Genomic DNA, 11,329 nt, shown 5'->3' with positions numbered 1-11,329 from the left:
ACAACATGAGCTGCAGAACCATGAGGTTAATGTATCCCATGCCAAAATTGAAGCTTGAACCAACCTCCTGATCATAAAAACCTTAGCCACAGATCCAAGAGGTTAACAACTCCCACAAACAGAGAGTTTGAACCAAGGGGCTATATATGGGTAAATTTACGAAAGTATATCCAAACCAACTGCATAGTATTATTAACGGCTCTCTGTAGCATACCTTCTACTGACCACCAAGTATCATAAAATCATATAAAAAACTCATAAAAGTAGAAGTGTCACCAACCAAGGACTTACATAAGCCATCAGTACCAAAGAAAATCCATCAACAAGGATGAGCTGACATAGATTTATGGCATATAAAAGCAAAATGTGTGACCAGAATATGTAGTAACAGATAGACTAAGGAGTACTATACCATGTACAGATTCAATCGGATCATCAGCAGCATTTTATATAGAGTGAAGCAGCAATAATGCAACATGTATTCTCTTCATAGGTTGATCGGCCGGGGTGAAACTGACGTAATTTTGAGAACTTCACATAGAAATGCATACAAAGTTAGTGATTTACTTCTAAGTTCCACTAAAATAACCTTACTCAAGCCCTCACAGAATTGCAGGAGACACATTCAGCTTTTATTATACCATCACTTGCAGATCATTTAATGATCATAATAGCCAAATATGATGAACATATTCAAAATCTTCTTCTTTTCACCCGAGCAACATCATCAAATCCAGCATCATTCCAGCCCTGTCCATCATGCCTGTAATTTTCTTCTTGTTCTTCAATACTTCTTGTTCTTCTATGCATATTACCCGGACGGAATTTAAGTCGCCTATCAAATTCCCTTCCCCTAAAGTTGCCTCTTTCATGAAACTCAGTGTCAGCTTCTGGACAGAGCTGATTAGGCCTAGGACCATCCTCAAAATGAAAACGGAAGTTCTCAACGTGAGTGCCATTGTATGGAGGCCTGAAAGAACGAATAGGTCCACGCCTCTCATTGCACTTCCTCCTCTCATCAACACCTTCACCTCCTAGTTCATGAAATCGATTAGAGCGCATAGGCCCACCAAAGTACTCATCATTCTCAGTTCTTTCTCGAGGATCAATCATATCAAATCTCCTATTATTTCTAGGCAAAACCCTGCCAGATGGGCTCCTATTTGATATGAATGGCCTTGGATGCTCATGCTCTCTAGAAGAACCCATTTCCCTCATCTCATTAGGTAGTCGAGGCATGTAGGGGGGAGAACCATGCCTTCTACCCACCATATCATTGGCAAAACAAGGACGTTGATGAGGAGATCTCATCCTGTCCATCCTGTACACTGGTGGAGATCTACGACGAGTCATTGCCGGGTGTCCATCAAACCCATCAGGAGATCGTCTAGGAGATGACCATGGACCAGGAGATCGGGTTCTTGGAGGAGATTTTGACCGAATTCGAGGCACACGAGGAGGAACCCTCCTGTGACCAGGCGAAAAGCTTCTGCCCCCAATCAGAAAAGGATCTACTCGCTCATATTGAGGTTGGGAATGTGAAAAAACAGGATCCAAGAAGTCTTCTGGCCTACCCCTCAAAAATTTCTCTTCATGTCTCAATCCACCGGGGCATCTATCAGGGCTCACATCTCTAGTTGGTCTGCGAACCATGTGTGTACCAGGACCTTCTCTTCCAACAGGTGACCGTCTCCTAGATAATGGATGACAAAAAACTGACAAATCATCATTCAACGGTTTCCTCCCTCCCCTGCCTGAACCTACTACAGTACCATCAGGTGCAACAATGAAACCACTACACTCAAGCTTAGCAGCAGCAACTGCAACTGCATTTTTAGATCTAGGTAGTCGAAGAGTAGGACCGCTGTAGTGTTCCGACCCAAAGTCATGGTCAGAATCCCAATCACCATGTAATGAGTCCAACCGGTTGTCAACCCTTCCTCTGCTATGTAAAAAATCAGATCCAGAGTTACCAACTGCCTGATCTTGATTTCTTTCTCTTTCAAACTTGCGAACTCCATCATTGTAGCTTTCATCTCTGAAACAATTATCACAAATAGTTAAATTCCAGTGCACCTAACCAAGAAGCTGAAGAAACAGTTAGAAAACAACAAGAATAATCACCTATTGCCTTCACTATGCATTTTATCACCCTTGAATACTACATCAGTATAAATTTCCTTTTCCGTAATTGATGGCAACGACCTGCCAGGAATAGTTCTCAGTTTACTTGAAGATGACGACCCATTAGAAGCTCGAGACAAATTTATAATTCGCCTTCTGGTGCCTCTATCTTTAGTTGATTCATCGCCATCTATTGATGGTTCTGCATTGGGCAAAACCAAATGATTAATTTCACCTGGATCAGCTTTGACATCCTCCTGTTCGCTTATCGCATCAGATTGACCATCACCTATGGTAGTCACCTGGCAATCACAAAGTGCATGATTGGATGTTAGATCTCCCTCATGACCCCTTGAACCATCTTCCCTTCCTGAACAATTTAGTGGTTTGCTTATAGCAGCTCTAATTGTTACCTTCTTATCAGATCCTGTAGATAGCATTTCGACTCCCAATGATTCTTGTGAAGTTGCAACTTTACCCATGTCTTGATCATTCTTTTCATTAAGCAAGCTGTTATTGCACTCTCCTCCACAAAAAGCATTATTTGACTCACCAATTTCTTCTATTTTAGCCCCTCTGTCCTCACCAGTGGATGTAGAGACATGATCACCACACATGCCATCATCCCTGTTTTCAGATTCTCCATCATAATCAATTTGCTGTTTTTCTTTTTCCTCGCACACACCACTTTTATGCAACAATGGTTCTCGAACCTCACCATCTTCAAAATCATCTTCTCCTCGATGTTGTTTATCTTCTACACTGGTAACACCCATTGCATGACTACCATCTGATTCATAGCCAGTATCATAAGAATCATCCTCCAGCATATCGGTTGAAATGTTGATCTTTTCCTCATCACTCTCAGCCACCTCACCATGCTGATATGAATCTGAGTGAAGTTCACGAGTCAATTTTAATCTGGAAGATTCGGGATCAATACCACCTGAACCTTTTGTTTCTGAAGTAGCTATCATAACAACTCCCATCTTTGATTCCTTAGCATCTTGACCAACAGATTCAGAAGCCACATGGCCCACATCTGAATCAACTCCACCATAACTTCCACATGCTTCCTGTGTTACATCATCTTTAACAGATGTTTCCTTCGTACAAGGAGGCAAATCTGACTGGCAGGAAACCTCTGCACTCTTTGGAATATCCACTGCAGAAGTATGAGACTCCGAAGGATGGGACAACCCCCTAGTACCAAATGTTTCCATGCGGGTAGGAATTTCTGAACAGTGCAATCCATCCCTGATTATAGACACACCTGCAGTGCATGTTGCCTGTTCTAATTGGCTTTGTATTTCTTCTACTGCTTTTAAGACTACTTGATTATTTTTGCAAACTGGCTCAGATTTTACAAAGCCATGATCTACCAATTTCATATTGCTGGTCGACAATGATTTGAGGGATTCTTGGCTGTGATCTTCCAATTGTTCAGATTTTACAATTCTAATATCTGAAAAATTCACAGAGTTTGCATTTGCAGTCCTAAAATCCAGCTTATTAACTTCATCAGGTGGCTCAGACTTTACAATGCTACCAACCATATTCAATTTGCTGGCTGACGACACCAGTGTTTCAGATAATTTCAAGTTAGTTTCTACTCCCATTGAATCTATTTTCCTTCGCATACAGGGCCGCTCTTGACTGAAGCGTGACTGGAGACCAGATGGACTAAGGCATAGATTAAGAAGATCATCAGATACAGTTTGTCGATCATGAAGGTTGGAGAAGCTATGAAGCTTGGACTTGTATTCATTCTTATCAAGAACATCTTTCCCTATAGTAACACCAGCTCTTTCAGGTTCCCCAAAAACCCTTACAGCCGAAGATATCACAGGCACTGTACCAAGTGTGGCAACTCCATCTGACCCGTCAGGACCACGTAATCTGTGAGATGTGGACGCATCATTCATGGAGTCTTCCCATGTGTCCATCGTAGTATTCAAATCCCAAAGTGACCTGTTAACAGGTGGAAGAGTGCCAGCAATCGTTGAATTGGAAACAGTTTTTTTATTCTTTACATCAGTGTCCGCCTTGGCCAAAGTCAAGTTCAATGAACATGGATCAATAAATTGTTGCTTTCCACAGCTCCCAAGGCTATTTTGATCTGTCAAAGCTGAAATCATCGGTTCCTTTGATACTAATGGTAATTCAGAATTTCCTGGAGAGTTCAGAAGTTCAGAACCATTACTGCTCTCAAGTTTCTCCTTCCCACTTGCTTCTTCCAATATTCCCAGCACAGTAGCTCCCTTTTCTGTCAGCTGTAGCTCAGTATTTTCTGGAATTTTTGGGGACACTGGCTTATCAGCAACCTTAACTTCCTGTTTGTCGCTCTTTTCAGCACCAGAACCCGAGGCCACAGCATGAGCTGGTTCCCCAAGACCAAATCCAGGAAGATTAACCTTACTTTGGACAAAGTAAACATTACTATCAGCAGAAGATTTACCCTTTTCTTCCAGAGAATAACTTCTAAATGTACCAGTCCCAGAAGCCTCCCTTGCATCACCTGCATTTGGAGATGACTCTTCCTTTAGGTTAGAATGTTCTTTCTCTGTTTTGACAGGTTCCACTGCCTCTGATGACTGCATCTGAGGAGGAGGTGACTGAGGCACAACAAATGGTAACCTTCTTTTCTTGATGGGTACACCTGCAATAGAATCACTAGAATGCCAACCGTGGGGTTTAAACCCAGGCTGCCAACAGAAAATTGAATCATCAATATTCAATGAAAAAGAATTATGTAGAGTCCCCTAATATTACCTAGCAGTATTTTAGTTAGGAAATAAACACCTCTTCATGTCCTGAAACTGGCATGTCTTCAAGCTCCTTCAAGACTAGATAAAAATAAAACCCTAATATGAAATAATTTGATATTCAAACGAGAAAAGTCCACACTAGTATCTGTTTCTTGTTGATGTTGCTCCAAAATCCCTACAACAGATCAGATTAATCTTGTCTGTTGCCAAAGAAACTCCCAGTTATTCAATTTCTTGTAATCTTGCATTGATTCCTAAAGTATCCCAAATGGCTTTGCCAAAGAAATAGATAATCAAGACCATTAAAGAGCAGAATAGATGAGTCCAGTAAATCCTGCAGAAGAAATAGATAGAAACAGATGTTAGTTATGCTGTTTGGCTTTAATATTATGCACTGCAATAATGCAAAACAAAATGCCTCTTCCAAAGTACACCAAAACTTGTATAGTAGGGCATCATCCAAATTACAAATCTTTAGAAAACCGTGGAACCATTGGGAAACATGAAAAGGGAAAGAATTTGCAGTGACTGATTGACAACCAAGAGTTTCCGATCTCGATTTGAAACCACCCGTAAATTTTCAAATAACACATGCTCACTACCGTAATGAAACCCAACCAAATGTCATCTGTATACAATATAACAATGTCCGTTTGTGATATATAACTTCAATTTCACAAAGAGATGACTCATTCCCTTTGGAAGGGGAAGTAACATTAAGATGTTGAGGATTCGACATCTTCTGTTTTTGTACACAAACACCGCAAGACCGTCATTCAAAACCACTCCTTATAATTGCAATTTCTCTACCTACTACACAATAAGACCCTAAGAATAGAAGCAAATTAGCTCCCAGATTAATGATTAAACCTCCAAATTATCCCATAAAAGTTGTTGCTCCCTGCGAAGCAGACCCATAAAACACACATCCACAACTAACTAGTCCGAGTCAAGTGACACTTATGGAACAAAGATCTAATATATATATATACTCGTTAAACCTCCCAATTAAGCCATAGAAGTCGCTTCACTGCAGCAAACCTAGAAAACGCACATCTGCGACTAGCAGATCTGAGGATCTCGGAAAGAAAACGAATCTTCATCTATTAATTTCACGGACGTGCAGATCATCACGATCTTACCCATGGAGATCCAGAATTTACGAGGCCGATTTGCCTTAACTTAAAATTGACCAAGAAACCCTACCAGATCTTATCAATGAAAACCACCTGGTAAGATCTTTCTGCAAAACAATCCTCCATACCGTAAAATTCAGAGTAAACAGCCGAAATAGCAGAAACAACACAACCAACCACCCAAGCTACCACAATCCAAAAGAAAGATGCTGGCGTAACAGGCTGCATAAAAAATTACAGACGATCCAAGAAAATTGTCTGATCGAAATACTACCAGATTTCAGGTGCAAGATCGGAATCACCAACGACCAGATTCACATCGAAATACTACCAGACATCAGATGCAAGATCGGAACCACCAACGACCAGATTCACATGAATTAAATCGAAATAAACGCCGGAAGATTCTTATGGGTCAATAATCGGAAATAAGGATCAAGAAAAAGAGAAAAAAGATGCAGAAAAATTAGAAAAAGAGGCATGAAATGGTAGAGAACGAAAATGCAGACGATCTCATTTACCTGAGTAGTTGTGAACGATGAAGGAACCAGGAGAGCCCATGGGTTCGACGACTCAACACAGAGAGGGAGAAAAGGAGTTGGATGGGGGAAAGAAAAGTATCCCTCTTTGCCTAGGGTTTCCGCAAAATCTGATGCTCTCTTATCGTGTTTTTCCACGCGGTTTTTTGATGTCTGACTTCTTAATTTACGCCGCGTGTCATGCTGCGCACCTCACCGGCTCACCATCTTCAAATCGCTCAACAAGTGCAAGTCTATTGCAGATCTTTGTTAGGGTCTGCTAATATTCTAATCAGTTTCTCATCTGAAGAGGGGTATATCCGTCTTTAGAATGGGCAAGAGAACACTAAAACTGATCGTGTAACCTTGAAGGCTTGAACTACCGTAGGACCAATGAGAATGCACATAAAGACATTGGTTTGGATGAGATTTTTATTTCATTGGGGGTTTAACGGTTTTTTTAGCATACTCTTGTGAATAGAGTGTAGAGTCTAGATTCTAGACACAATAACTAGTGTTAGCATTCTTTTTCCTTATTTTTTTAATTTTAGGGTTAAAGTTTTCTACACTCGGGGCGCAACGGAACGCCCATACACATGGACTGTGGGCAAAATGACCACACCCCCCCCCCAAATGGACCCAAACCCCGCCCATGTGTCTTGCCGCAATCGGCTCTCAGATGCGTTTCCGAACAAAGAACGTACGCCCTTAATTTTAATAAGTAAAACAGGCATAGGGTATGACCTTAGTTAGTAAGTTCGGGAACGGCAATTGAACGGGAATAGATACGTACGACAATTAAACGGACTAGACGGTAATAATACTTTTCAAAAATCCGGCTTCATAAAACACATACGGTAATAATACGGTACGTGTTTAATACGGATATAATACGGCATGGACGGCAATAATACTTTTAAAAAAACAAACATATATTCATAATGTAACATGCATTCATCACCTAATAAACAAAATAATATCATGATTTTATGAACTAAAATAAACACAATAATATAATATGCTATAGAATATCTCTAAGATTATCATTTAACATACCAAAATATCAATAATTTACAAGAAATGAATGTAGATTGTCTGAAAATGAGATGAGCAAGTTGATTACCTTATCATTAAATCATTCTTCCAACATTACATTTCTTATTATCTACAATGAGATAACCATATATTTTTAACCAAATGTGTTCTTGTGAAGGGGGATGAGTTCCCACTAATTATCCAACACAAGACAAGAGGGAGAGTTTCAGATATGGATCTCCACTGTACACGTTAGCTACAAGAGACAAAAAAAAAAGAATAAAATAGAATAGAGTTTGAGCCGTTCTCGCCACTATCACAACAAATTCATTTGCTTCACTACCACCATCAAAGTTCAAAGACCAGAGAAACAAGAGGAGAGTACAAGACTTAAGTGCCGCTTTGTTGAACGGAGATGGGGAGGATGATTGGAGATGGAGGGCGGCTACGGTTGCCTGCTACGATTGGATGTTCAACGCAAATCGAAAGGGACGAAAGGGAAAGTGAAATCATTTCCCTAAATTCTAATCTTTTGGGTATTTTTTTTTATTTAAAAAAAAACATATAATGCATATTATATGAGTATAATACTCGCTTAATTAAAAAATGTATTTTTTTTATAAAAATATGGGAAAATATGGGGACGAAAGTATTATACGTTTAAAAATATGGAGACGCATATAATACGTGTATTATACGCAAATTTACTAACTAAGGGTATGACTACACATAATCCCAATTTTATTCATTTATTGAAGAAGAAAAAAAAATAATAATAACAAATGAGAATGTATATAGGGGTAAGGTACACCTTAGGCTCAGAGAGATAATTAAAATAAGGTCAAAGGTGGTGTGCGCCATGCTTCATGCGCTTCTTCACATGGATTTAGATATTTGTGTAGTATCCATCCATATATATTGGTATCAATAGACACCGATATTGATACGGATAGGTGTCATAAGTATCATCAAAGGGTAAAATGATCTAAAAAATTAGTATCAATATTCTTGGGAGTAAAATGTCCGATTTGCTTTACCAAAAAAAAAATAAAAAATGTCTAATTTGACTTAGTATGGCCACAAGCTTTCATGGACAATCCCTTATACAAACGAGTCAGATCGGTTCTTTCATAAATGTCCCTCGACGTTGCCAATAAGATTTTGTTTAGAGAGGTATTTGTGGAATAAAATGACAACTCTTATGAATTCGCACATGAGGAGGAGTTGTTTCGGGCTCTATACGAATCATAGTTTTAGTTCATGGTATCAATGCCGACATTGATTGCATTATTGATATTGATATAGATTGGTTGTATCGGGCCATATCAGATGGATTTCAATATTAAAAAATCATTTTTTAGTTAATTATGTATTGATCGATACGATATCAATATCTAAATCCTTGATAGCAAATAACTTCTCCCAATGGGGATTGTATTACATAATGTCGACTACCTAAATTCTATAGCACTATGCATTGTAAAATGAAAAGCGGAGGAGGGCAACTCATTGATAGTTATAAATTTGTGTTATAGATTTTTGTAACGAATTCTAGGATCATTCAAAATGTGTACATTTTGAAATTTATAATATGGGTGGGGGATCGCTCTCAAACTGCGTGGCCTTGCACCAACACGGTGGTCATAAAAAAATGTGGGATTTTTACATTTCATAGGGATCGGGGGCATAGGCCGTCTTCATCATCTATTGTATTGATAAATAAATATGCATTAATTGATGGTTGGGGAGAACCCCGGTTGACTATTAGGACGTCTTTTCTTGTAATTAGTACCATCATTTCTTTCTTAACTCCTTTTTTTGGGCAATAGGACAGTTGAAAAATCAGATTTTGACTCGGGTGAATCGTTAATTGAGTCAAAAAAATTTTAAAACCTGATCAAGAGTCATGTAAACTCAATTAGCATTAAAAAAACCACTCATTTGAGTTTACTCGAATCACTTGTGGACTCACTATTTTTATCCAAGTCAAGAATAACTAGCCAAGTTCTGTCTTTGAGTTCTCTAATCACAGTCCCAACATGGCTTTTTCTGAAATTGAAGCATGAAACAAATCCTGGAAAATTGAAGAAAAGACCTCATAATGGAGTAGATCATTATGGTGTGTTTATTTCAGTTGGGAATTTTATTTTATTTTTTTAATTTTTTTTTTTTGGGGGGAGGGGAGGGGTAAATGGATATCTATTTATTCAAGCATGTAGAACACGTAATTGGGGGGTTACAAGACTCCAACAACCATGGAGTAGAATTTGATCAAATTGTCGTACACACTGTAAACAAGGCCTTCCGGGCTAAGGTGTCCGCTATCGAATTGGACTCCTCCCTAGGAAGATACTCAAACTTACAAGATAAGAAAAAAGAAGCTAAATGCTTAATATCATTCACAACAGGTCCAATCACCAGTGGAGAAGGTCCAGAATTGCCTTGGATGCAATCAATAGCCTTCTTTGAGTCAGACTCCACAATGATATGAACAATGCCATGAGAAATAGCTTCCAGTAAGCCAGTATGGATCGCAATAGATTCACCAACTAGATTATTGTCGAAGTAGCAGGCCTTTGATTAGGAGAATATTGGCTGCCCCAAATGGTCTTTGATAATGAAACCTATCCATCACCTCGCAATTTGAAGTCCATGCTGCATCACAATTGAGCTTGAGGAAAGGCTGGGCAGGGGCCACCCAAGAAGATACAGGGAGCACTTTGGTTGAAGGGAGCTTGCTGAAGGCTTTTTGAGGACAATTAGCGTGCCTGAATTCCAAGTCCGCCTAGCTAGCAGCTTGAATGACCTCTACTGGACTCCAGTTTCTTCGACAAAAAACCATATCGTTCCAAGATAGCCAAAGTGTCCATGCAATAAAACCACAAAGTCCCATAGCCTCCTTTCCCTCTTTCTTTCCCAGGTTCTTGAACGAATTCCAGGATTCAATCCATTTTAGAATTTAGAAATTCTCCTCAAGAGGAACATTGAAAGAAAGAGATGAATGTATACCATAAAATCAATGTTTACATGCTATTGTTTTGTTTATTAGGTAGTGCATGTCTGTTATACATCGTAAATATATACCCTTATTTTTGCTTACAAGGTGGGCATATTAAACACATGCTAAACATGTACCATATACTACCATAGGTTTTATTATGCCAGAATTTTTAAAAGTATTATTGTCGTATGTATTCGTACCCGTTTATTGTTGTTTCCGAACTTACTAATTAAGTTTTCGATAGCATCAAGTGCAATTTCTATTCCATATGATTTTTTTTTTCTCTTACTTATTTTGAATATATGAGTCTCATGTGGATGATACCTTTTCAGGACAACCATTGATGTGATGTGCAGATTCCTCTCAACACTCACAGTGTAAGGAACTCTTCCAAAAAATCAATATCTAATAAACTAAAGGGAGAGCCCGAGAGGGTTCCCTTCCTTGCATTGCCTGAGTGCAATTTTAGGCAAATAAAGGAATCCACTTTGGAATCTGACAAAAGGGATAGGAGCATTAATGACATATCATCCCCTTAGATTAACAGTGATATGTGAAGATGTGTGTAATTTCATTTTTTGAGTTGACATTGTACCAAAACCTTTTCCCTAAACTAAATAACTCCAAATGTATCTTCAAATTAAGTTTACTTGAAGCCCAAAGTTAATTATTTTTTGCAATATTCCTGAATTATGTGTGCAATTTCTTTAAAAAAAAAAAAAAACAACGTATGCACTTGTGATTTTT

The 11,329-nt window shown here is 38.8% G+C and overlaps 1 protein-coding gene across 2 annotated transcripts; it reads right to left on the bottom strand.

Moving 5' to 3' along the window:
* Positions 1–234: 234 nt before the first annotated feature.
* On the bottom strand, positions 235–5,166 carry LOC122650188. Of its 2 annotated transcripts, XM_043843516.1 has the most exons (4): positions 4,927–5,166; positions 2,538–4,829; positions 2,125–2,426; positions 235–2,038 (listed from the first exon to the last, which is right to left on the bottom strand). In XM_043843516.1, the coding sequence occupies exons 1-4, from the start codon at positions 4,948–4,950 to the stop codon at positions 694–696; spliced, it is 3,963 nt and encodes a 1,320-aa protein (XP_043699451.1). In that variant the 5' UTR covers positions 4,951–5,166; the 3' UTR covers positions 235–693. The 2 variants fall into 2 exon arrangements, with proteins under 2 accessions (XP_043699451.1, XP_043699450.1); XM_043843515.1 differs by having other exon boundaries at positions 2,125–4,829.
* Positions 5,167–11,329: the final 6,163 nt, after the last annotated feature.

The sequence above is a fragment of the Telopea speciosissima genome, chromosome 2 (assembly GCF_018873765.1).
Source record: "Telopea speciosissima isolate NSW1024214 ecotype Mountain lineage chromosome 2, Tspe_v1, whole genome shotgun sequence".
Taxonomy (NCBI): Eukaryota; Viridiplantae; Streptophyta; class Magnoliopsida; order Proteales; family Proteaceae; genus Telopea; species Telopea speciosissima.
The sequence above is the reverse complement of the archived record's forward strand: the minus strand, read 5'-3'. Positions and strand labels throughout refer to the sequence as shown.